Source organism: Miniopterus natalensis, chromosome 9, assembly GCF_054644295.1.
Source record: "Miniopterus natalensis isolate mMinNat1 chromosome 9, mMinNat1.hap1, whole genome shotgun sequence".
NCBI classification, from domain to species: Eukaryota; Metazoa; Chordata; class Mammalia; order Chiroptera; family Miniopteridae; genus Miniopterus; species Miniopterus natalensis.
In genome coordinates this window covers 640,674-667,223 of record NC_142089.1, presented here as the reverse complement: position 1 = coordinate 667,223, position 26,550 = coordinate 640,674, and the positions used below count along the sequence as shown (strand labels likewise).

Below are 26,550 nucleotides of genomic sequence, written 5' to 3'. Positions count from 1 at the left end.
CTCCCACAGCCGAAGCAGCTGCTCCTACTGGACTAGCTTGAAGGACTCTCCGGTCATCATGGCCACGAACTCTGGGAGCAGAGGGACAGGTCAGTGGCCTGGCCTGGCCTGGCTGTGGGCCCCCCTGGCCTGTCCTCTGCTCACCCTCGTAGTCGATGGTCCCATCTCCGTCCTTGTCGGCCTCCTTCATCATCTGCTCGGCCTCCACCTCATTGAGGGGCTCACCGGCATTCATGAGCACGTACCTGCCGGACCCCCACCCCCGCACTGAGTGGCAGCCCCCAGGGCACCGGCCCTCGCCCACCCCGCCAGCCCTGCCCTACTTGAGCGTGTCCCAGTCGATGTAGCCCTTGCCCTCCTTGTCAAAGACTTGGAAACCGGCCCTGAGCTCGCCCTCCTGGTTCTGGGCCTTCTCCCAGTAAATCCCCATCAGGGCCAGGAAGCTGTCGCAGTTGAAGAAGCCTTTGTCTGAGGGGAGCCAGGCGCAGGATGGGGTTCAGGCGCCGGGGCAGGGCGCAGCCCCCCACTCCCACAGCCCACCCACAGCCCCCACACGGCCTCACTGTCTCAGTCCACGTCCTTGGCCATGGAAGCCAGCTCGCCCTTGGTGGGGTTGATGCCCAGCAGGCTCATGAGCCGCTCCAGCTCGCCCATCTTCACCTCCCCGTTGCCTTCCTCGTCAAACATCTCAAAGACCCCCTTGTACTCCTTGACCTGCTCGGCTGTCAGGCGCTCCGTCTGTGGTGGGGACACGAGGACATGTTGGCCAGCTTCACAGGGGCCCTCTGTCCCTGGTCCAGGAGAGGTTCAAGGCCTCAGAACTCGTGGCACAAGACACCCTTCAGAGGGTGTGGTTTAAAAAGGAGGCCCCCAGCCCAGAGCCAGCTCTCAAGACAAGTGGGAACAAGGGGTAGGTCTTGAGGGGTGAGCATGACTCCGCTGGGCAGGGGAAGGGCACTCGAGGCGGGGTCAGGCATGGGGCGCCAGGCACACAGGAGCCAGGGCATGGGTCAGCCACATGGAGCAGTAGGGGCTGCAGGGCAGGGGGCCCACAGCAGTGGACACAGGTGAGACGGTGAAAGGACACCCTGGACCAACATGGGGAGGAGCCTGACCCAGGCCAGGGTGAAGGCTCCAGAGCAAGGGGCTTCCAGGTCTGCACATAGACAGGGCTTCAGGGACAGCCTGCTCTGGAGTCCCAGGGGGCTGGCCCAGCACCTGGCCATGTGTGCCTGCCACCACATGGCAGCTTTCAGGAAGGGCTGCTGGGCCCTGGCCCCCCACTCTGCCTTCTGTCAAGCCTCGCTGTACTTCTTCCTCGGGTTCCAGAGAGACCCTCACGGCTTCAGGCCCCAGTCATCCCTGTGCCCGGAGGCCCTGCCTGCCCGTCCTCTCTGCCCCAGGCACTGTTCCCAGCCCCGCTCCACCACCCAGCAGCCTGCGAGGGCTCTGCCGGGTGCAGCCTTACCATGTCTGCGGCGGGCTGAGAGGACACTGCACGGGGTCACTAGAGCTGCTGTGGGCAGAGCGCAAGGGGCAGAGGTGGCAGCCGCGTTTTAGCTGGGCCTGGCTGTCTGGGGTCCCTGGGGTCCAGATTATGAGAGCCTTTTATGGCCAGGAGATCCTGCTGGCCCTATTTCGGGACAGGCTTGGCCCTTCCCCACACAGCCCCTTCCTGGCTCTGCTTGGCCTGGGGATCCCCTCACCCTGGAGCCCCCTCAGGCCCTGGGTCCCAGCCAAGGCCCCCCCCCAGCCTCAACCATCCCAGGGCCTCAGCAAGAATAGACACCTCAGGCTGAAGGCAGGAGAGGGACTGTTCCCTCTTCACCATGTCACCCTCCTCGCATCTGCAGTGGGACCCTCACAGCGGCTGTCATCACTTATTTGTGAGGGTTCTTGTTGGGTGTTCACCCTGGTCAGGTGTGCCCTTCACGTCCGTGTGGGCCCAGTGCCTGGCCAGTGCCAGCACCTTGCAGATGCTCTAAAGACAGGTGAGGGGACAACGCTTCTCCCACCCCGGTGAGTGCAACAGGGGCTGGGGGTCCACTGTTCCAAGGGGAGATAGCTTCACGTGGCTGGGGGTAAGAGGGCAGGACAAACAGGACCAGAGGGCCGGACTGGCCACCAGGAGGCCAGGCCAGGTTTCCTCTGGGCAGTCGGGGGCTATTCTGGGGTTTCTCAGGGAAACCTGACCTCCCTTCCAGGCAGAATAGCAAAGCTGGCTCCCGAGGGAGCTGGGTGCCAGGCTGTTTACTTACAAGATGCCACAGCTGCGCACACACCTGCATACATGAGCTCAGCCCTCAGACACGGGCACCCACCCCACCCGGGCTCCCAATGCCTCAGCCCAGGTCTCCTGCTCCCCCTGGCACTGAGCACAAGACCTGCTAATGGGTCTCCTCCAGTTCCTGACCCCATAGATACTCACAGACAGCCTCCTCACCCTGTGTGTGGTCACCCACACTACACACACACACACACACACACCTGCCCCAGTTTGTGGCTGTCTGATGAACCTGAGGTGAGCCATGCCCTGTCTTCCCAACCCCCACCCTTCCCTCGCTGGCTTCAGCCTCCAGCTTCCCACTGCGGCCCAGGCCAGCTGCTGAGGCCGCAAAATTTGTGCTGACAGGGACCCGATGGCTCCAGCAGGCACCAGGTCATCAGGCGGCCAGAGCTGGGGGAGAATCCTGCTCTGGGTCCTCTCCCTTCTGATGGTGAGAGGACATTCCCACCTGACTCCCTTGAGCATCCCGAACTACAGGAATCGGAAGTGAAACGCCATTTCAGTGAGTCCAAACCACGGTATGTGGAGCGGATGGCAGAGAGAATGGCAGCCTGATGGGTGGGGAGGCCTGAGGGCCTGAGGAGAGAGTGGGGGTGGCTTCACATCACCATCACCGTAGCTAGGCTCCGGCACCCAGATGTTTGCTCGGACTCTAGTCTAGATCTTGCTGCGCGCGAAGGTTTACTTTTCATCTATTTATTGATTACAGTGGTGAAATTTGCATAAAACATTACTCGGAGAAGGGAAGGAACATTGAATATCAACTACACATCACAATCTTTTTTTTTCTTTTTAGAGTGAGAGGAAGGGAGAGGGAGAGAAACATCGATGTGAGAGAGAAACATCCATTGGCTGCCTCCCGCGTGCCGCCTACTGGGCCTCAAGCCCACGACCCTGGCATGTGCCCTGACGGGGAATCGAACCAGCAACCTTTTGGTGCACAGGACAATGCCCAGCCAACTGAGCCACACCAGCCAGGGCCAAATTCTTTATTATTATTATTTGTGATAGAAATTGCACATAAAGTTTACCATCCTAGCCAGTTCTGCATACACAGCTCAAAGATATTAAGCACATTCAGGTTGTTGTGCAGCAGTCACCTTCATCTCCAGAACTTTCCATCTTCCGAAGTGAAACTGTCCCCGTTAAACACTCGCCCCCGCCCCCGCCCGGCCCCTGCACCACTATCTACTCTGTCGCTATGGATCTGAGTCCTCCAGGGACCTCCTGTGAGTGGAATCGTGCAGGATTTGTCCTGAGTCTGGCTTATTTCATGGTGCATGTCCTCCAGGTCCACCTACGAGGCAGGGGTCAGAGTTTCCTTCTGTTTAAGGCTGGGTAATAATTCCACCGTATGCCATATTAGTCAGGGTTCTCCAAAGAAAGACAACCAATTACATATCGATCTTATTATTCTAGGGAACTGGCTCACGGGACTGGGGAGGCCCAGAAGTTCCAGGACCTGCGGGCTGTGAGCAGGAGACCTAGAGGAGCAGGTGACCCAGAGCAGCAGGAGACCCAGAGCAGCAGGAGACCCAGAGCAGCAGGAGACCCAGAGCAGCAGGAGACCCAGAGCAGGAGGTGACCCAGAGCAGGAGGTGACCCAGAGCAGCAGGAGACCCAGAGCAGCAGGTGACCCAAAGCAGGAGGTGACCCAGAGCAGGAGGTGACCCAGAGCAGCAGGTGACCCAGAGCAGGAGGTGACCCAGAGCAGCAGGTGACCCTGAGCAGCAGGTGACCCAGAGCAGCAGGTGGTGGGGGCCTGGGCGCCAGGCGCGAAGATGTCCCAAGGCAGCAGAGGACGACGCCCCAGTGCCGGCCGGGAGCAGGTGGGCCCTTCCTGTGCCTTGTGTCCCACTCGGGCTCCAGAGCTGGTCAGTGTGCTCCACGCTTCACCTGGCCCCACCCCTTCACCTGGCCCCGCCCCGGCCCATCGCTAGGCCCCGCCCCGTCGGCCGGCCTCGCCCCCGATCCGCTGGACTCCGCCCCTCTAGGCCCCGCCCCGCCCCGCTGGCCCCGCCCCGTCACTCAACCTTAGCCCGGAAGCGGCGCGCCCGGCGGCCACTCCACGCGTCCGCACCAGGTGGCGCTCGTGGGCCGCGCGGAGCCGGGCAGGGGCGGGGCGGGGCGCGGCAGTTCCGGGTGCGCGGCGTCCGGGGCCGGCCGGGGTGGGGGCTGGGCGCGGTCTCCGTCCCGGTCGCCCTCCCGGGCCACGTCCGGCTTCTCGTGTCCGTACCCTGCCCGGCAGCCTCCCTGCGGCTCCCACGACGGCGAGGACGAAAGCAGGCGCGACCGCCCTCTCGCCGCAGGGGGCGGGCGCCGACTGCGCCTGCGCGGAGCCTCCCCGGCGCCGACCGCGGGACGTCCCGGGGGGTGGACCCGCCCCGCCCCGCCCGGCCCGCGGCTGACCCAGCGCCCCGCGCCGTTCCCCCAGCGCCCCGCGCGCCCGCGGGCCCCCGCTCCTTTCTGCCCCGCGCCCCCCTGCCCCCCTGTCCCCCTGCCCCCCTGCCTCCCTGCCCCCCGCTCCTTTCTGCCCCGCGCCCCCCTGTCCCCCTGTCCCCCTGCCCCCCGCGCCTCCCTGCCCCCCGCTCCTTTCTGCCCCGCGCCTCCCTGTCCCCCTGTCCCCCTGCCCCCCGCGCCTCCCTGCCCCCTGCTCCTTTCTGCCCCGCGCCTCCCTGCCCCCCTGTCCCCCTGTCCCCCTGCCCCCCGCTCCTTTCTGCCCCGCGCCCCCCTGTCCCCCTGTCCCCCTGCCCCCCGCGCCTCCCTGCCCCCCGCTCCTTTCTGCCCCGCGCCCCCCTGTCCCCCTGTCCCCCTGCCCCCCGCGCCTCCCTGCCCCCTGCTCCTTTCTGCCCCGCGCCTCCCTGCCCCCCTGTCCCCCTGTCCCCCTGCCCCCCGCTCCTTTCTGCCCCGCGCCCCCCTGCCCCCCTGTCCCCCTGCCCCCCGCGCCTCCCTGCCCCCCGCTCCTTTCTGCCCCGCGCCTCCCTGCCCCCCTGTCCCCCTGTCCCCCTGTCCCCCGCGCCTCCCTGCCCCCCGCTCCTTTCTGCCCCGCGCCCCCCTGCCCCCCTGTCCCCCTGCCCCCCGCGCCTCCCTGCCCCCTGCTCCTTTCTGCCCCGCGCCTCCCTGCCCCCTGTCCCCCTGCCCCCCGCGCCTCCCTGCCCCCCTGTCCCCCTGCCTCCCTGCCCCGCGCCCCCTTGTCCCCGTCCCCCTGCCTCCCTGCCCCCCTGTCCCCCTGCCCCCCGCGCCTCCCTGCCCTGCGCCCCCTGCCCCCCTGCCCCCCGCGCCTCCCTGCCCCCCTGCCCCCCTGCCCCCCGCGCCCGCCCCCTCCTGTGAGCGCGGCAGCTGCGAGCCCGTCTCGCCCCAAAGCTTTTCAAAGGGGCTCGAGTCGCATCGAGAGCCCAGAGCTCCCTGCAGCCCGCGTTCCGGGGCGCTCGGCGGCCAGAGAGGAGCCCGAGGCCTGTCCTGCACGAAGGGGAAACTGAGGCCGGAGGAGGCGAAGCCCCTCGCGCGGGAGGACCGCCCGTCCTGCCCCCGCGCGCAGCCTGGCCTGGGGGCAGCACCCCGGGCCCTGGTGGGCAGGGCCAGGCAGCAGGGCTGGGGCACCCATGGCCCTGGCCTCGGCGGTGCCCCAGGTGGCGCCCCGACAGGGTTGACCCTCAGCCCCTCACCCTCGAGGGGGCTTTCTCCCCAGATCTCACGCCCCCCCTTCCCCCTCCCCCCTCCCCGGCCGACAGGGGCTGTTGGATGGGCAATGAGGCGGGACGGACGGGCCCTTAGAAGTCTATCCGGCAGGCTTCAGCCCGGCCCAGAGGGGCCCCAGGCAGGCCTGGGGGTGAGCCCTGGGCGAGATGCCCAAGAGCCAGCAGACAGTCCCAGAGTGACGTCAGGGCGATCGCCCCAGGGCCCCTGGCTCCAGGCTGCACCCCCAGCCACTGGCTTCCAAAACACGCAGGGCCTGCAGCCCCGCCCCCCAGCAGGGCCTTCGGGCTCCACCCAGCACCCCTGCTGCCTGGGCCCCCCCCTGCAAGGCCTCCTTCACCTCCAGCCTCCAACTCCACCCTCTCCAGGTCCCCTGGCCCCAGCCTCTGGTTGCCCCTTCCAGGAACACCTTGCATCACCTCCCACGGGGCAGATGGGCTGGGCCTCAGGGGCAGGATTCTGGACAAACAGCCCTGGGGCCCTGGGGGCACACTGGAGATGAGGCAAGGTCCCCTGTGGAGGACCTGCAAGACTGAAACCCAGGGGCCAGGGATTGGGGACGTGGCAGGGGCTCTGGGGCCCAATAGCCCTACAGAAGGGAATTTGCTGTCCCCACCCCTTGCCTGCCCCGGGGCACTTGCTGTGGTTCCCCAGCTGACTTGGAGCAGAGCCAGGTGGCCTAGGGCAGGTGGGGGCAGAAGAACAGGGGACCCAATGACCCTCCCCTGGCTATGCTCCTGGCCCAGCCCAGCCCCCAGACATCCCCACATCTGCCTGGTGCCCACCTCTGCTTTGGACGGTGGCTGAAGGTGCTGGGCTGCCAGGCTGGTGTCAGGATTGGGGCAAAGGGCAGAAGGAAGACGGCTCAGCAGGCAGGAGGGTCCAGGTCAACTGCCTCAGCCCCGTGTGGGGAGGGCAAGGAGACCCAGGGCCAGGGGCCGAGTCCTCCCCACCAGGCTAAACTGTGTCCCCTGCTGCTAAAGGGAAGTGAGGGGGCCCAGAGGGATCGGATGGGATGCAGGGGGCCCTCCTGGGAGTGAGACCCTCCCCCTCCCACACCACCTCTATTGGCAACAGCTGGCTGCTGTTATCCAGAGCCTGCAGCAGGTTCCTCCCTGGGTGAGGAGGGGTCTCTGCTCTGCAGACAGCCAAAACCAGGAGACCAGTGAATATGAAGGCGTTGCCCAGAAGTGGAAGAGGGTGGTGGTGTTGGGGTGCTTTTGCTGGGGCTCCTGGGAGAGGAGCACTGAGATGGAGGTGGGTGACAGGAAGGGCCCCCTTGCTTCCTTCTGAGGTGCCCCCAGGCCCGACGTTCAAAGCCCCAGCCTTGTCCTGCCTCCTGGCTGCATTCACACACACTCCCCCTTAGTCTGGCTCTGAAACCCTGCAGCTGGTCCCTGCTGCCCTGGCCATATGACCCTTTGGGGGTTCAGAACCAGCCACCCCAAGATGTGCCTCAGAAATGTGGACATAAACAATGTTCCGCCTGGCTGGTATGGCTCAGTGGTTGAGCGTTGATCCGGGCGATCCGGGTTCGATTCCCGCTCAGGGCACATGCCCAGGTTGTGGGCTCCATCCCCAGTACAGGGCGTGCAGGAGGCAGCCGATCCATGACACTCTCTCATCACTGGTGTTTCTCCCTCCCTCTCTGAAATCAATAAAAATACTTTTTAAATGTCCAAACCTGTAGCGAATTTTTTTTTTTTTTTTATTTTTAATCCTTACCTAGACATGTTTATTGATTTTGGAGAGAGAGGAGGGAGAGAGAGAAAAACATTGTGTTCACTGCAACCCAGGTATGGGGACTACACCCCAATCCACTGAGCCACACCGTCCAGGATGAGAGTTTTTATGAGTTTACTTGAACTGACAACAATTGCTGGGGAAGCCATGGGGGGGGGGGGGAAGCAAAGCAGGGACATCTCTGGGACTGGATAGAGTAAAACAGGAAGACACACCTTTTACATTGGTGGGTATGGGGTAATGGGGTAATTAATCAGCATTTATTGCACTTGGAGATGGTATGGGGCAGACAAGAGGACAATGAGGGGTTGTGTGGTCTTGCTCTGGGTGTGCCCTGAGGGGTCTGGAAAGGCTATTACTCTGGCATTTCAAAGGTATGTTTCTCTTTATCTTTGATGCAAAAAGACCGCAGACAGGCTCAGTTAGGTAAAGACTGACCTTTGTTAAGGAAGCTACAGGCCGAGGAGGGGACACCCAGCATGGCCTGCGTTTGGTTAGGAAGTTTTATGCTCAGACCGTCCTGCGTGGTTAGTGGTTGCTGTCGGCCTCTGAGTGTGTCAGGGCTCCCCTGAGCTGGTCTCGTTTAGTTTGTGGCCTGAATACCGATCACTTTGAGTTAAAGGCAACTTTAGCCTCAGGCTCAAGAGAAGCTTCTGCCCCTCCCTGACTACCTGGAAGAACTTGAATCAGAGGCCTTGCCCCTGGTGAGAGATTATCAGAGACAACCTCTTCTGACCTGTCTCAGGGCAGGACCCGTTCCTGTGTCTTACAGACCCTGGTTCCCTTCTGTCTCTGATCCTCTCCGCTCCTGCACGTGGGGGTCTGTCTCTCAGGTGTGCAGGTTCCATACATACCTATGTCTTAAATTTGGCTATTTTCTATTGCTACTCTGTCTCGGGCCAAAAGTCTGTTCCTCCCACAACTTTTTTTTTTTTGGTTAATCCTCACCTGAGGGCGTTTTTTCTATTGATCATTGATTTTTAGAGAGAGTGGAAAGGAAGGAGAGAGAGAAACATCCATGTGAGAGAGACACATGGACCGGTTGCCTCCCACACATGCCCCGACCGGGGCCAGGGATTAAACCTGCAACCCAGGTACGTGCTCTTGACTGGGAATCGAACCCATGACCCTTTGGTGCTCGGGTGACGCTCTAACTAGATCCACAGTGGCCAGGGCCCTCCCCACAACCCTTTCTCTGCAAAGTCCCCACCTCTCTCTGGGGTTCTCCTCCTGCTCACCCCTGACTGCTCTCACCTTGGGGGGACACTGGCAGCTCTGGGACATCCTGGGCTCCACACGCTTCCCCGTGGCCCTTCCCTCCCTGGCCTGTACTCCTGGCTCACCACACCCTGCTTCCCCCCCATGGCCATGACCATCTCGGGCTAGAAAGGTCCAGGACCCAGCACATTCATCCTCTGTGCCACCAGCTGCCCTTCTCCATCCTGCCGGCTCCCCGCCAGCTGCTCAGACAGACACCCTGGTGTCACCCCTGCCTCCACTGTGCTCTCATCCTCGGAATTACCTGGCCCCATCCAGCCCGTCCAGCCCACTGTGCTGCCCTCCACATGGCTCTCCTGTGGCCTCCTCGCCAGTTTATCTTTTTTAAAGAAGTAGCTGAAAAATGTCAGTGGCTTTTTGGCTTTTTTTTTTTTTTGCAGAGAAAGAAAAGGTATTCCTAAAGTTCATGTGGAATCTCAAGGGACCCTGGACAGCCAAGGCAGTCTTGAGAAAGAGCAGGAAGCTGGAGGTCCCCCACCTCCCGATTTAAAACCCACCACAAAGCTGCAGGGATCGAATCAGGATGGTGCTGGCATAGAGACAGACAGAGACCAATGGGACAGAACAGAAGCCCAGAGTGAACCCTCACACCTGTGGTCACACAACTTCCAACAAAGGCGCCAGGACCGCCCATGGGGAGAGGACAGTGTTTTCAACAAACGAGGCTGGGAGAGCCGGACGTCCACACGCAGAAGAGTGAACTTGGACCCCCACCTCACACCACACACAAGGGTAACTCCAAATGGATTTGCTCCTATGATTTCCTCTAAGAAAACAGTAAATCTACGTAAACTTAGATTTGGCCATGGCTCTTTAGCTGTAACACCAAAAACACAAGCAACAAAGATAGGGAAAAGAGATAAATTGGACTTCATCAAAATAAACGTCTTTGTGCATCAAGGACACTATCAACAGAGTGAGAAAAACACACGGACAGGAGAAAAATATTTGCAAATCACAGGTCGGACACGGGTCTAGTGTCCAGAATATACAAAGAACTCTCACAGCTGCACAGCAACCACAACAAAAAACAGGTCCAAAAATGGGCAGAGGACCTGAACAGACATTCCTCCAACAAAGATACACAGGTGGCCAGTGAGCCAGCCGTGGACGGATGCTCAGCAGCACTAGTCACTGGGGAAACGCAAATCACACTACAGTGAGGCACTTCACGCCCACTGGCATGGCTGAAATAAAAAGGCAGACAGTAACAAGTGTTGGCAAGAACCTGGAGCCACTGGACCCTGTGTGCATGGCAGCTGGGGACGTAAACCAGCGAGACTGCCCTGGAAGACAGGGTGGCGGTTCCTCGGGTTAAACCTAGAGAGTTACTCCGTGACCCTGCAGTTTCACCCCTACGTAAATACCCCAAAGAACTGAAAACAGATGTCTTTTTTTTTTTTTTAATATCTTTATTGATTTCAGAGAGAGGAAGAGAGAGAGACAGAAACATCAATGATGAAAGAGTCATTGATCGATCCCGCAACCCGGGCATGTGCCCTGACCAGGAATTGAACCCTGATTGCCAGGATCCCAGGTCGACGCTCAGCCTCTGAGCCATGCCCGGTCGGGTTGAAAACAGATGTCAAACAAACACGTGTACATGAATGTTCGTACTAACCACAGTAGCCAAAAGGTGGAAACAGCTTCAAAGTCCGTATAGTCTTTATTTATTTATTTATTTATTTATTTATTTATTTTAAATATATCTTTATTGATTTCAGAGAGAGGAAAGGAGAGGGAGAGAGAGAGACAGAAACATCAATGATGAGAGAGTCATTGATCGGCTACAGCCCGCAACCCGGGCATGTGCCCTGACCGGGAATCGAACCCTGATCACCTGGATCCTAGGTTGATGCTTAACCGCTGAGCCACGCCCGGCAGGGTTATTTATTATTTTAAAATAAGTTTTTATTGACTTCAAAGAGAGGGAGGGAAAGGGAGAGAGAAAGAAACATCAGTGCTGAGAGAGTCATTGATCAGCGGCCTCCTGCTCGCCCCCTACTAGGGATCAAACCCGCAAGCATGTGCCCTGACAGGAATTGAACCCTGACCTCCCGGTTCATAGGTTGACGCTCGGCCACGGGGCCGGGCTGGTCCATCTAGTCTTAAACCTCGCTGACCAGCTATTTCCAGATAGAACTCGCCCTTGTGGCTGGCCACTTTTCCGTCATGACCAGTCAGCAAGGTGTTTAAAATTACTTAAATTAACGTAATGCAGGCACGTGTATACTCGTGACTGGTCAGCAAGGTGTTTAATAAAGAACGAAGCTCTGACTCTCTCTATACCACCTGGAAAACGTGATGCTGAGTGAGAGAAGCCAGGTACAAAAGGTCACACTTTGCATGAACCACCCATATGCATGATCCACTCTCCTGCCTGCTGCTGCCACAGGTGCAAGCTGTTTACCTGGCAGGTGCTGGCAGAGCTGAGTCCGGGCTGCCCCTCCCCCAGGCAGGGCCCTGGCAGTGAGAGACCAGGGGACCTGGAGACCAGGGTGGGTCCAGTGGCCCTGAGAGCAGCCCCCTCCCATTCCCCTGGACGAGTTACTGTGATCCCCACGGCCAACACCCCACCAGACCCTGCTCACACCTGCATGGGCCTGGGGCCCACCAACTCAGAGGGGCCCACCTGAGTTCGTGAACTTTATGGCCCAGGGGACCCCTCCCTGAATAAGCTCAAGCCTGTAGGTGGTACCTGAGGACGGGAGACTTGGGAATAGCGGGCGGGGGGGGGGGGGCAGAAGGGGTCTCCAGGGATCGGAGCTCAAAGGCCTGGTGGGTACAGCAGCTGCCTGTGGACCAGCCCTCCTCGCTGTCTCCTCGTCTCTCTGGTGTGGCCTGGAGTCCCGTCCCTGGTCTGTGCTGGTGTCGGGGTCTGTGTGTGTGCCACTCCCTGATCCCCAGCCTCGGCCTCTCTCAGGGCCTCCGAGTGTCTGCACCACACTTCCAGTGCCCCCCCCAGCCCAGGATGCGCCAGGGCGTGGCCCCACACTCCGGGCTGGGCGGGTGACTGCCGGCCTGGCAGCAGCTGCGGGAAGCTCGGGGAACAGTTGTGGCCTCCCTGCCAAGGCGCCGCCCAGGCCCGGACAGGAAATGGGGCTGGGGGCTGGGAGCACTGACTGTGCCTCACGGTGCTCTTGGTTCCCCCACCCTCAGAGCCCCCCCCAGGCTGCTGTAAGGGTGGGGGCAGAGTGCTGGGGGGAAGCTGGAGCCTCCCCAGCCCTATCCCTGCAGGCTCTGACTCGACCCAGCATCCTGTTTTAGGGCCCAGCAGGCCGGAGGCAGGGGCCGCCTGGACAGCCAGGAGCCTGAGCCTGTGTGGGCCTTGAACCCAGCAGCCAACAGCCGCTTCCTTTAGAAGCAGCTCAGCTGCTACCCAGGTCCTGCTTTTAGTCAACGGTCAGGTGGGGACACCTTTGTTTTCCCTGCCCAGCAGCCCTCCTCCTCCTCCTGGTGACAACCCTGGGAGCTGCATAGTGTCCCAGCAGAACCACTAACTGTGGCCCCTCCATTCCCTGCCTCTAGGGCCACATGAAATTTGAGTGAGGCCTCTGAAAGCTTTCCTGGGTCAACACGGATACCTCGGAGTCTTTGGAGAACTGTAGCTACTAAACAGCCATTTCCCTGCAGAGAGGGAAGAGGAAGCACCGCGGGCACGGGGTGGGGGTGGGGCTCAGACAGAGCGTAGCTGGAGCCTGGACAGCTTCAGTGAACGCCTGGATCCAGCCATGCCTGACACCCAGGCATCAGCACATGGGCTCATTCCCTAAGCCAGTCAATTGCCTCTTTTCACACAAGCTGGTTTAGGCATCTGCCACTCGACACCCTGAGTTCTGACTGATTCTCCCCGCTCACGGTCCCAGTCTTCTGTTAGAGAGGTTTGTGTTCTCAACCAAAGGTGTCTCACTCCCTGAATGATTACCTTGAACAGCCCCTCATTTATGTATGTCTGTGGCTCCCAGACCCATCGATGGAGCCAGGCCTCCCATCTGCCCAGGGCAGCCCGGTTCCCCAGTGAGAGCAGACGCAGCCACCTCGAGGAGCCCTGCAGGGGAAGGTGGCTCTCCTGTGGTGCATCCCTGGAAAGCAGCTCTGGTCTTTTCTGAAGCTGATGGTCCAGCTGAGCACTGCCCCAGGGTCTCAGGCCACCTGGGACGTCTCCCTCTGAGAGTGGCAGGAAGGCCACTTGGGTCTTCCCTAGGGTGTCTGCTCCAAGTCTGGGGCAGGGGAGACATGCCCCCTGAAGTGGAGCTGCCCACCTCGATGTTTGCCTCCCTCTACCCTTCACTTGGTACTTTCTGATTCCCCGCTGACCCCAAGTTTTTATGCCCCCCCATGAGGAAAGCCTGGTTCATGACCAAAGGGAGTGACCAGGAGGGTGACAGGCTCAGGTCAGGAGAGGCATGGTTGGGGGCTTGGGGACAGGCAAGGAGCCATGCCCTGGGGCAGAGAGAGGCTGCTTCCACCACACAGGGGGAGGGGTGCAGGGGTCCTTCAGGGTGTGCTGGCAGCCAGAGGCAATGACCAGCACCGTCCCCAAGGCTAATGAGGCCGCCTGCCCACCACACCAGCCTCCTGGGCTGTGATGCCCATGACCTCCCTGGCTATATCCATCTTGGGGCCTTGAGCCCTCCCTGGGCTCTGAGACCACCAGCCTCCTCCCCTCTCAGCACCCATAGGGCTCCACACCCTACCTCACTGCCTGCCATACCAAGGGCTCTGTTCAAATGTCACTGACCAACTGGCCACCCCACCTAAAGCTGCCCCCCGTTCTCCCTGTGCCCCTCCCAGCAGACCACTCCCCTGTCTGGGCAGATGTACAGCCCCTGACGCCAGGTGTCTGCCGAGGGAAGGGATGGGGAACAGCCTCCTCACTATCCTGACCCCGTTTGTCACCAAACCCTGCCTCTGGAAGCCTGCGGGAACTAATTAATGCTCTGGATTACCTACATTCTGCTCCTGCTCCCGCCCCTCCTGGCCCCATCCTCTGTCCTCTGGGGCTGGGGGGCAGGGTCAGGCTCCTGTCTCACTTACTGGAAGCGGAGACAGTCGCCACGTGACGGAGAAGCAGACAGAGCTCAGCAGGACTCAGACCCTGCAGGAGCACCCGCCTAGCTCTGAGACCCTTCAAAGCCAGGCCTGGAGCTCGGCCCGGGTGGGCACAGGTCCTGCTCATGGGCACAGATTGTTTGAATAATTTAGGTTTAGAAAGACCTCCGTCAGACCAATTCCTGCTGAAGAGCAGATGGGGTCGGGGTGGGGGCATCTAAATTATGCATTTCCCCCCCACCCCCACCCCACCAGGTTTCTAGGGAAGGCCTGGCTCTCAGCCAGGTCCCTGGGCAGCCTCCTTCACCCATAGGCCCTGTTCCACCCTACAACTGCCAGGTTGTCCTGGCCCTGGGCTGGGGCTGGCTGGCCCGGTGTAGCTGTGGACTCAGGACCACAGGCTGATCTCCAAGCTACTTATCTCCTGGGGACAGTATGTGGTTGGGAAATCAGAAGCCTGGCCGGCTGGGAAAGAGCAATGCCGTGATCCACTACAGGCTCTGATTTATGCCCCATGCAGGAGGTGGCCGGGAAGCAGCTGGGGGCCCAAAACTGCCAGAGGCCTGGGCAGGAGGGGGTGTGGTGGCACAGCAACCTTCAGACCCTTGAGGTCCAAAAGGCCCTCCTTGGCAGGAAGCTGCTGTGGGTTCCTGAGAGCTGACCAAGCCCCAGGGCCTGTGTCCCTAAGGCCAGAGGGCCCTGCTGCCTGGGAACTGGCCTGGGAGTGGGGAGGGGATGCCTGGGACCCTTCAGTGCACCTCAGAGAGGGATGAGGCCCTGGGCTGCACAAGGGATCTGGGAATAAGGACCTAGGCCTCCTGCTCCTGCCCTCCAGCCTTCCCCTCAACCTTGCCCCACACCCAGTCCATAAACACATAAAAGAGGATTCAGGTCACCGCCAAAGGGCGAGTTCCAGGGAAGGCCCTGCCACACCCTGCAGACCTACAGGTTAGCTGGGGTGCCAGGGCTGCACCTGAAATCCTGGGACAGCTGGGCTGGGCAGTGGTCCAGTGTTCCTGCCCTGCAGCCCTGGGGTAACTGGGGAGGAGCCTGACCCAGATAGTGGTGGGAGCAGGGGAGCCCTGGGCCAGGCCTGTGAGTGCCCCTGCTGCCCTCAAGCCTGCAGCCTGGTGCCTGCAGTAAGCACGCCCCGAGCCCAGACTCGACCTGCCGACATTATAAGGAGCCAGGATTCCTTGCAGAAGTGGCTGAGTTTAGGGTTAGGGCGCGGGGGCCCTAAGATGAGCCTGGAGTGTCCTGCGCCAGGAATCGAGGAAGGGCTGCAGGCCTGCTGAACACAGGACCGGTGGAGTGGGAGGGGCAGTGGCAGCGGGAATAGCCCTGAGTGGGGCAAGGCCTGGCTCCAAGCGGGATTGGAGGGCCACCCTAGACTCACACACTCAGAGACAGGCTGGGAAGAGGGGTGACAGCGCCCGAGGCTGTGGCCCTGTGGACCGGCGCAGCTGGGCTGCTGGTCTGTGCTCCAGTCCCCGGGGGGACGGGGCAGGGGGCTGAGGCCCTGAGAGGTGGTGGTCAGGGTGCGGGCTGCGGGACTTCGCAGTGAGAGGCGGGTGGGTGCGGGCTGCTGGGAGCTGGGGCCAGGAGCCAGCTGGGAAGGCAGGCGGGGAGGGGCCGCCCCGACCCTGGGACGGGAGCAGTGCTGCCGACATCGGACACCCCCCATCTTCCATCCCCAGCTGCCCACGACCCCCCCGTCTTCCAACCCCAGCTGCCCACGACCCCCCCGTCTTCCAACCCCAGCTGCCCACGACCCCCCCCCGTCTTCCAACCCCAGCTGCCCACGACCCCCCCCCGTCTTCCATCCCCAGCTGCCCACGACCCCCCCCCCCCCCCCGTCTTCCATCCCCAGCTGCCCACGACCTCACCCCCGGGGTCTTCCATCCCCAGCTGCCCACGACCCCACCCCCTGTGGTCTTCCACCCCCAGCTGCCCACGACCCCACCCCCGGGGTCCTCCACCCCCAGCTGCCCCACGACCCCCCCCGGGGTCTTCCACCCCCAGCTGCCCACGCCCCCGCCCCCGGTGGCGGTCCCGCACAGGACCACCCGAGGCCGCCCTGCCCGCACCTGCGGGAGCTCGAGCTTCGCGAGCCTCGGGCACCTCGGGCCGCGCCTGGGCACCGCAGGGGCGTCCAGGAGGCCGACTGGTTCAGCGCGGGTCCCGCAGGCCGCCGCCTTAACGGAGAAGCCGGACAGCTCCCTGGGACCCAGAGGCCTGGGCTGAGCGTGTGCGGGGTAGGGTGCGGGCAGGGTGCGGGTGCCTGTGCGGGATGCGTGTAGGCGGCGTGTGCGGGTGAGCGGTGCCTGGCTGGGAACCGAGCCGGTCGGCGGAGGGCAGGCCCGGCCAGCGAGAGGCCGAGGCCGGCCCCAGGGGCGCGGAGCTCGGCGGGGGGACCAGGCGCCAGCGCTGCCGCGGGGCTCGCGCAGGGCGCGGCGCCTTTAAGGGGCTCTCACGCGCGCGGAGCCCGGGCAGGGAGGGAGGGAGAAAGCGCGCGCGCGTGCGTGCGTGCGCGCGCCGGGGCCGGGCCGTGCGTGCGCGCGGCGTGCGCGGTGACGCGGCCGTGGGGTTTCCCGAGGCTGCGGACAGGGGCCGCCGCGCCCATCGATGGCTGGAGGCGTCTGAGGGCGGACGGAGGCGACGGCGGCGGCGGGCGCGGGCGCGGAGAGGAGCAGCCGCCGCGGGACCGACCGAGCCTCGCCGCGCACCTGCCGCAGCGCCCAGCGGCCCGAGCGCGACCCCCTCCCGGAGCGGCGGCCGAGGCGGCTGAGGCGGCGGGCTGCGCGCGGCAGGCGGCACGAGAGCCGAGGTGAGCGCGGCGGCCCGCCCCGGCCCCGCGGCCCCCGCCGGGCGGCCCCCGCCGGGCGGCCGGACCTCGGTCCTCCCCACGGCCCCCCGCGCCCGCCCGCCGGCCCGCCCGGGCCGCCCCGCCCCCACCCGCCGGGCCGCGTCTTCCTGCCCCGCCCGGGCGGGGTCCGCGGGGCGGGGGGAGCGGGTCCCCGGGGGCGTCGGCCGGGCCGGGGCCGGGGTCGGGGCGGGGTCCGCGGCGCGGGGTCTCAGGTGTGGGGTTCGCCTCCGGGGCCCGGGTCTGGGGTCCAGGGTCGGTGTTCTGGGTGCAGCCTTGCGGTCCGAGTTCTGGGTCCCGGGTCCTGGTCTCAGGTCTGGGTCCGGTTAGGTCGGGGGTCGGGGTCCTGGGCCGGGCCCGGGGGCCCTGGGTCGGGGGTCGGGGTTGTGGCCGGGCCGGGGCTGGGGTCTGCCGCCCGGCCCCCTCCCCGCGCGGGGCCGCGAGAACAAAGGCGGCGGGCTCGCCGCGGGTGCGGGTGCGCGTCCTCCGCTCGGGGGGCCGTGGGCACCCCTTTCCCGCGACCCCGGAGCCGGGGTCTGGTAGCGGCGGGCGGAGGGGGGCGAGGAAATGAGGAAGCGGGGCCCGGCCCGCGCGGCCGCCGGGGACCTTGGGGGGGCGGCTTCAGGCCGAAGCCGAGACGGAGCCGCGCGGGGAGGGTCCCCACGGTCGCGGTCTTCGGCCGGCGCCGCTTTTACCGAAAAGTGAGAGGCGGCCCCACCGCGAGCCCTCGTCGCCGTTTCCTCCCTCGCGCGGTGCGGGGCCGGTGGACGGGGCTGTGGACCGAGGCCGGCGGGAGGGGGACGGGGGTCCCCGAGGGCGAGGCCGGCCCGGGCCCCCGCGCCCCAATGAATGGCCGGGAATCCAGGCCCCGCGACAAGATGGCGCGGCCGCCGCCACCGCCGCCTTTGTCCGCGCCGCGCGCTCCCGGACCCCCGGCCCCGCCGGTGTCGGGCACTCCTTGGGGGACGGGTCGGGGAGACGGAGCGAGCCGCTCGGTGCCGGCTGTCCCCCTGCGGACTCTCGGGCTTCTCGGCGCCCCGCGGCGAGGGTGGGGGAGCGCCGGGCACCCCGCCGAGCACCCGCCGCGGGAGGCTAAGCCGTTGGGCTGGACGGTCCCCCGTGTTTTTCCTTGAGGGTCGGTGGTTGATGCAAAAGGCGATCAGAGCCCCTCCACCCTTCAGGTTACGTCGTCAGCACCCCGCAGGGGTGGCTTATCCGCGGAATTCCTGCCCACGGCCCCCGAGAGGGTCGTGCCCCGGAGGGGATCGGCGGTGTGGGGGTTTTTGCCCCGGGGAGGGGAGGTGGCGGGAGAGCTTCGCTTTGGGGAGTGTGGTGCTTCTCATTTTGCTGCCTGTCTGCCAACAGCGATCTCAAGTATTTCATCATGAAGAGCCCCTCACTCGGAGACTAGGAAAGGATGTAGGTTATTTTTCAAGATGAGCAGGTGAATGGAGGTACAAGCTTTCCACGTACTGGGCGAGGTCTTCAGAGCATTATCGTGGATCAGATTTCTGCACGACTTCTTTGTTTTCTAGTTTGAAGCAGTAGTCTTTTTTTTGAGGGGGGGGAGGGTTCTTTATCTGGAAGTAAGGTTTTAGTTTGAATTCTAGTAAGAGACAGGGTCTGTTCTGGATTCTTCCGGAAGGTATGTGTTGCCAGAAGAAGGCGGGCAGGCAGTTCCTTTTTTGCTTCCTTACTAATGCTGGGTTTGTGGCTGGGGACAGAGCTGCTGCCACTGACATGGAAATAGGTGTGAGCACCTCCACATGGCAGAACTGGGTGGCAGCTTTTGACCGGCTTTCACTTTGTGACAATTAGAATCCAGAGGTGAGTGTAACTGGAAGGGTGAGAGCCCCTCCTGCCAGGATCCTGTGGGGGGACGTTTCTGCCTGCTGGAGGCTGGGCGGCCAGGCCCTTGTCCTTCCTCAGGCTCCGGGGACTGGAGGCAACGGTCCTGCTTCTGGCTTCACAGGCCTTGTGAGGGCCACACAGTCTTTTCAGAAGGTGAGGGTTTAGGAAAGCAGTTAAGTTTTGTGATGGAGCCTGTGGCTCACTCGCAGTCTTCCCTGCTGGGGCCCAGCATTAGGGCTCCCTGTCCTCTGCTGGGTGGTCAGCAGCAGGCCTGTGGACGGAATTGTTCAGTCTGCAATTTTGACTCAGAATGGGCACTTTCTTAATGAACACACCCAGACCAAAACCACTCCTGTCCAATCTCTGAGCTCACTGCAGACAGGTGCTAAGCAGAGTGTCCTGTAACGAGTCCTCAACAAAGGCGACTGTCTGTTTGATATCTTGAATTACTTTTGATCTTCGGGGAAGCTGGAGATAACTTTCTTCAGATTTAATTAGTCTCAAAAGAGTCAAAAAACTGCCAAAGGCTGCAGAATATGTATTGACTTTTCTTTTAAAGTAACCTTTTCAAGAAAATATTTTTCATGCCTAGTAACTTTGATTTGTCTTTGATTCAGTGGTTTGATTGTAAAAGTTATATTTCTTCAAATATCTTTGGGAAAAGTATTCAGGATATCTGTAGACTTACCTGCCATCAGTTGGCTTTTTAGCTAATACTTTAGTGACTAACATTGATTTTATTTTAGTTGTGCAGCATTGGCATTTATTATGCAGCTTCTTCATTGGATTTATTATGCAATTATACAGCTTCTTCATTGGATTTTTTCTTCTCTGCCCAAAAGATTTGGCTCATGTTGACCTCTAAATTGGATTAAATTCTTACTGTGTGCAGACTCTGGCATTTAGCATTAGTGGATTGGTAATAGATAGTCTGAATTTTATTATCTGGGCTTGACCATATGGCACACCATATTATTTTGAAACCCCAATTTAGCGTAAGTCTAGTAAGGCATTGAGCAAAAGGTTTTAGAAGTTTTTAACCCTGGTATAAATTCTGAGTTTAGGTTTGCATGCGATGATAAGAGTAGTAAGGGAAATTAAGAAGTAGACTGTTCAATTAAATTTTCGGTTTCGTGAATGTAGAATGAGGGTATAGAAACAAATTTAGGTTCAAACTGAGATCAGATAGATAATTTTACAAAACTGAATGGGTAACAGCTGAGGAAAGAAAGAGTCCCAATATCTGTGGAGAATGTGTACATATTGAGGAATGGAACATTACGCTGACTGCTCTGCAGAAGGAGCGGAGTACTGCTTTTTTTTTGCTTTTTTATTGAACTTACTTAGTTGACATTGGTTAATAAAATTATATAGGTTCCAGCTGTACAGTTCTATAATACATCCATCTGTATATTGTATTCTGTGTTCACTACCCCAGAGTACCATTTCTTTTTAAAGTTATGAGTTTGGTTCCAGAACTCCTGGCCATCTGTATGGTTGAGTTGGTCAGTGGATTAGTGGGGTGCTGAGAGCTTTTCACATCTTCCAGCTCTGTTCTCGAGGCAGTGCCTACCATCAGATTCACAGGAATCGTTGGAGATTACTGCTGCCTTCAACGGTAGGAAAGCCACCTGTTTTATAGAGCAGTGTTGCTTTGTGTTTCTTAAAGACATAAGTTAGTATTTCCTTATTTGACTTGTTAAATTGCAATTCTGGGGAAAAGCCATTTCTAAAAAGTTAATGGTTTAAGAGACCAAATAAGGATTATCCAAGGTAATTCCTTTTTTTCTTTTTTTAAAACTTACTGATTTGAGAGAGAGAGAGAGAAATATCGATTTGTTGTTCCACCCATTTCCCCATTCATTGGTTTTCTGGAACCTGCCCTGACCTGGGGATTGAACCTGAAACCTTGGTGTATCGGGAAGATGCTCCAAACAACTGAGCTACCCTGCCAGGGCTTAGGAAATTGTTATTACTATTATTTTAAAATATGTCTTTATTGATTTCAGAGAGAGGGGGAGAGAGAAACATCAATGATGAGAGAGTCATTGATTGGCTGCCGCCTGCATGCCCCCGACTGGGGATTGAGCCCACAACCCCGGCATATGCCCTGACCTGCCGCAATGTCCTGGATCATAGGTCAGTGCTCAACCACTGAGCCGCGCCAGCTGAGCTAAGGTAATTCTTAAGAGATTATCCAGCCCTGGCTGGGTGGCTTAGTTGGTTGGAGGGGTGTCCCTTGAGCCAAAAAGGTTTCAGGTTCAATTCCTGGTCAGGGGAGGCAACCAATTGATGTTTCTCTCATATCCATGTCCCCCCCACCTCCCTCTCTAAAATCAATAAAGTGAAGTAAAAAAAGCATATCCTCAGGTGAAGATTAAAGAGAGAGATTATCTGGTTAAACCTATATTGCCTTTGATAAAAGGTTATTATGGTTTAATAATTAGCTGTTCTAAGCTTAAGGATGCATTTTTATCATGGGGAAAATACTATGTATATTTTCTTTAACCTGTCAGGACTGGAATACTAAGGGCATTGGTTGAACATATTCTTGTTTACTGGGTAATTGTGTGTTTACGTATATCTGTGTGTCTCCAGACTCAGTCCTGTGGAAATTATAAAATGTATTCCCAATGAGAATTACAGATACTGTAGTTAATAAAGCCTAAAAAATTCTGGACACTTTCTAATTAGACAAAAGAGTGTTAAAGCCTCTACAGTAGGTTTCCAAAAAATTGTCATAGGAACTTTAAAATAATCCCTGAATTTTATGGAGAGAGAGAAATTCACTCGTTTCTGCAAGGACTGACAGTGTCTGAGTTAGAACCGGGTTCTGTAGTTTCACTTGCTGGTTTGAATGTGTTTATAAAAAGACTTCTTTGTTTCCTCCTGTAAGACAGGCAGGCTAGCATCTCCTGCCTAGGCTGGGTGTTAGGTGTGAGCACTCAGAACAGTGCCCGTGCTGTCCACGGTGCCTGGGCAAGGGGTGGCCTTGCTTTCTCTATGATAGTGTCAGCTGATGTTAATGAAGATTGCTTCCTGACAGACTGCTTTTTCTTCCCAGTGGCTCCAGAGGAAAGTTGTTTCAGGGTGTGGATGTATGTAACAGCTGTCTCTGCAAATCCCTGTTGCTTACTTGACCTCCCTTTCTCTCCCCAGTCTTTGCTCCCATCTTTCCTTTCCTTTTTTATTTTTTTATTTTAATACATTTTCTCAATTTCAGAGAGAGGAAGGGAAAGGGCGAGAGAAAGATGGAAACATCAATGATGAGAGAGTCATCGATTGGCTGCCTCCTGCACGCCCTCGACTGGGGATCCAGCCCACAACCCAGGCATGTGCCCTGACCAGGAATCAACCGTGATCTTCTGGATCCTGGGTCCTTGCTCAATCACTGAGCCGCGCCGGCCGGGCAAAATTAATTTCTTAGAGATTTCACCTTCCCCTGTATGATGCTGAATTTTTTTGATTTCACAAAACTTTTTTAGGCATCTTTCTTTTTTTTTACCACCCCAAAGTCTAGTCTTCTTCCATCACCATTTGTCCCCCCTTTCCCCTCTTCCTTCCCCCACCCCCTTTCTGTCTGTTAATCACTGTACTATTGTCTGTGTCTATGAGTTGTATTTTCTGCTTAATCCATTCACTTTTTCCACCCAGGCCCCCAATCCTTCCTCCCCTCTGACAGCTGTCAGTCTATTCCCTGTACCTATGAGTCTGTTTCTATTTTGTTTCAGTTTATTTTGTTCATTGGCGTCCAGGTGAGTGAGATCGCGTGATACTTGTCTCTCCCTGACTGGCTTATTCACTTAGCGTAGTGCTCTCCTGGTCCCTCTTGCTGTTGCAAAGGGTAAGATTTTCTTCTTTTTTACAGTTGAGAAGTGTTCTGTTGTGTAAACGAACCACAGCCTTTTTACCCACTTGTCTATTGATGGGCACTTGGGCTGCTTCCAAATCTTGGCTATTGTAATTTTTTTTGGCATTTTTTCATTTGCCAACCAGTGACAAGATAATGAAATATTTTTATGTATTCTCGTAAGTACTGCAATGAAATTTGTTTAAGAAATGCTTATTCAGCACTTTCTCTGCTGGATGCTGAGTCTGTAAATTGTCATAGAAGGGGCGTTGCCCAGGACTTTACTGAGTATAGTTTGATGGGGCGCCTAATGAGCAGGCACAAAGTGCAAGGCCAGGGGTCACAGGGGCAGCTAAAAAAGAGTTAAGTTGAGCCTTGACAGGTCGTCCAGTTGGAGCCTGTCAGGCCAGGCAGGTGGGAGCTGGAGGGGAGGAAGGAGTGTTTCAGGCTGAGGAGATGGTCTGAGTGTTTTCACGCAGCAGCCAGTTGGTTTCCTTCACTGCTTTCTCTCCAGCACCCAGAATAGTGTCTAGTGGGTGATAAGTGCTCAGTAGCTGTTTATCAGGTAGAGGCAAGCTCGGCTGCTCATCCAGGGGTGGACGTTCTGAGGGCTGGAGAGAGGTGAGGAGTGGGTGTCGAGAGGTCCGAGCCCTGGCACAGGCTTTGCCCTTTCACCTGAGGGCTCTGAAGCCGGAAGAGGGCTTGAAGGAGGAGACTGGCCTGATCAGGACCATCACGTGGTACTTGAGCTTAGACAGTGCCCGGAGGAGGGAGGAAGACTGTGTGCTAGTGTGGAGAGGGAAGGGGTTTAGGCAGGGCGGTGTGGCTGGTGACTGAGAAGACCTGATGGCGAGTGGAAGGTGAGGAAGGGGAATGGCCCCAGGTTTCTGTCCTGGGCACCTGGTGGCTGTTCTCCATTTGGGGAGGAGATGGTATTTATTACCTTGGGTTTGAGGACTTGAGGAGGCTGCCCCACCTCACACATCCGGGTGCATCTTCCACGCACTTCCTCCCCTTCCCCCTGCAGAGTTCTCCAGAGGATCTTGTGGGCAGACAGCCCCTCCTCAGGGCTTTCTCTGATCTCACTAGTCTCTGCCATCTAGTTTGTTGTCTTCCTGGCCCTTAGCTTGATTTCCCTACTGGTTCTGTGCTCCATGAGGACGGGCACTGTTTCACTACAGTGGTACCGGCCCCTGAGACAGATGCACAGTAAATAGGTGTTGAATGACTGTGAACACGGGAGGGTGGCACTCTGAAGAGCATGGTGCTCTGAGGGGTGGTCTGGAGGAGGCAGGCCTTTCCAAGTTGTCAGTATTCAGATGGTGATTGAAGTCTTGGGAGTAGCCACAACTTGGAGTCTCAGAGTGTGATCTGTGCACTCCTGGGGTTGCTGAGATACCCTCTACCCCCAGAGGTCCATTAGTCAGAAACTCCTTTCAGAGCCATGTTTAAGATGGTGTTTGTACCCGGCCGGGGTGGCACAGTGGTTGAGCATTGACCCATGAACCAGGAGATCATGGTTTGATTCCATGGCCAAACCAGTCACCGTAGTTCCCACGGCCACAGTCTTCACCACCGTGAACTTGCAGTACTGACAGCAGTGGGTCCTGTCCCCTTGCTTGTCTGTGATGGAGTGGGAAGTGGTCCGGGAGCACTGATGCAAGAGGACAGCTGACAAAACTGGCTATTTACACAGGTTATTGGCAGGTATTTTCTTGAAAAGAAGGAAGGGAACCTGATACTTGGAGGAGAAAGACTATTGTTAGCAGTGACGAAATTGTAGCTTTCAAATGGAAATGAGAATTTTGGGAAGCGTGATTCTGCTGCCATGAGCTTGACAGCTTCCCGGGACTTGAAGACTTTTCTGATGAGATAGGTGGTAATGCTAACAAAATGTTTATTTTTAAAATTATATAATGAAATGTGTCAACATTTGGAAGATCTGCTGAACTCAATGAACCGATATTTTCCAAATGTCCCGTGCGTGATGCTACCAACCCACAAGTAGGTAAAAGACTGTTCAGAGCCCGGCTGGGCATGGCTCAGCAGTTGAGCGTCTACCTAGGATCCAGGTGATCGGGGTTCGATTCCTGGTCAGGGCACATGCCCCGGTTGTGGGCTCAATCCCCAGTTGGGGGCGTGCAGGAGGCAGCTGATCAATGACTCACTCATCACTGATGTTTCTATCTCTCTCTTTCCCTCTCCTTTCCTCTCTCTCAAATCAATAAAGATACATTTTTTAAAAAAAGAAAAAAGACTGTTCAGAGCATAAGAGTGGAATAAACCATAGGGTGTAATGTAACTGCGAAAAATTCACACCGTTTTGGGGTCTAGGCAAGCCTGCCCTCCAGGAAACATACATTGGTGGAGTGTCGGTGTATTACCAGGTAGGACTGTCCACACTTGAGAAGGCTGTTACAGGCTCCTGCCTTTTCTGACTCCCTGATTGTGTGAGGCTGAATTTTCCTCACGTACTTCAACCAAAACAAGATTGCAATAGGCCTCGCGCAGAAGCAGTGGGGCTAGGCTCTCCTCCTGGGGCCAGTGTAGAGCAACAGCGCAGTGTTGCCGCTCTTCTCACGAGGCTACTCTCCTCATTCTTTTCTAAAACTTACCTGTTGTCGCATGTACTAGGCCAATAAGACAGATTTAGAGTGTCTCTCCGCTTCTGGAGTGGGTGTCCATAGGTAGGACCCTATAAACAAAAGCCCCTGGGTCCTCAGTCACTAAGAACAGAAAGGCCAAACCATCTGAGCAGCACAGATGGAGAGCAGCCTGGTGGTTGAACAGCCAGGGCACAGCTAGGCCTTGGCCCGGGGCGCTTGCAGGGACCAAGGGGCCCTCCGCTGGAGACCTTGCCCTACTCGGGTGTGTTTCCTCCCCTCCCCATGGCCAGCTTTATAGCTGCAGGACTGTGCCCTTTCCTGGGGAGAGGAGTCCAGAGAGTCTCTAAAGGTTGAAGACCTATTGGTGCAGCTTGAGAAGAGGCCTTGGGACAGCCTGAGGGATGGCATTAAAGGGTGGGCAGAGGAAGAGAGGCTCACAAAGACATGATCAGAAGTTGGACAAACACTGGAGTGTAGGCCAGAGCCTATAGTCAGAGGTTTCTGAGGGGAGGGAACAGTCGAGGTAGCGAGTATGGCTGAGAGTCAGGTAGACTGAGGAGCCTGTGGTCTAGGTTCCCTAGGGCCACCGATCTACAGTGAGGTACATGAAACTGCAAAGGAAAGGGGTGTGGGATCGAGGGAGGTTCTGTTCTGCCTTGCTCTCACATAGGACTGCTTGAACTTTGTCAGCTGCTCAGGAAGGAGCCTGTGAAGGGGAAGGGGCACCTTCAATAAAACGCTCATTCACAGGCTTAAGCAGTGCCAGGGAGCAGCTGGTGGCGGGCATGAGGAGACATCAGCCCTGCCCTGGTGGGAGGAGTGTCATCTCAGATGGTAGGACAGGCGGTACTGAAAAGGAAGGCCTGCTGGGCCATGGAGATGGCTGGGGTTTCATTTAAAGAGGGTGGTGGAAGCGTTTGAGCAGAGACCTGGAGGAGGTGAGAGGATGAGCCAGGCAGGTAGTTATCTGGGCAGAGGTAAAAGCCCCAGGAAGGACTGCTTGGAGCTAAAATAAGAGGCCCTGGGAGATTGTTGGTGCTCCACTTGGCATGGGCTTCATATATACAAAGTTGTCAGGAGAGCAGCTCAAGGTTTGCCTGCTGGAATAACTTTGTTCAGACCTGGGCCCTCCAGCCGGCATTCCTTCGGCATTAGACGAACTTGCACTTTGGCCTATGGATCCTGGTGCTGTTAGTTAGCTGGTGTTTGTTGGGCGCCTGCTGTGCCAGGCACCATGGTGAGGACGTAGTGTGATTACTGCGTGGTCGCACATCAACTCTGTGGCAGGTACTGTGGCTACTAACCCCATTTCACAGATGGCTAA

At 58.4% G+C, this 26,550-nt stretch overlaps 2 protein-coding genes across 2 annotated transcripts in view; one reads left to right on the top strand and one right to left on the bottom strand.

Moving 5' to 3' along the window:
- Window positions 1–24: 24 nt before the first annotated feature.
- Window positions 25–25,247, bottom strand: CALML6 (calmodulin like 6). Its single transcript, XM_087820304.1, is given in 6 exon segments — window positions 25–71; window positions 145–245; window positions 324–468; window positions 564–738; window positions 24,167–24,274; window positions 25,236–25,247. Coding segments are annotated over 6 exon segments (588 nt in total).
- The window catches only part of GNB1 (G protein subunit beta 1), a 59,214-nt gene continuing 49,456 nt past the window's right edge, over window positions 16,793–26,550 (top strand). The window contains exon 1 of the mRNA XM_087820061.1: window positions 16,793–16,883. The gene's annotated coding sequence lies outside the window, so the exon portion shown is untranslated. The remainder of the gene's footprint in view (window positions 16,884–26,550) is intronic.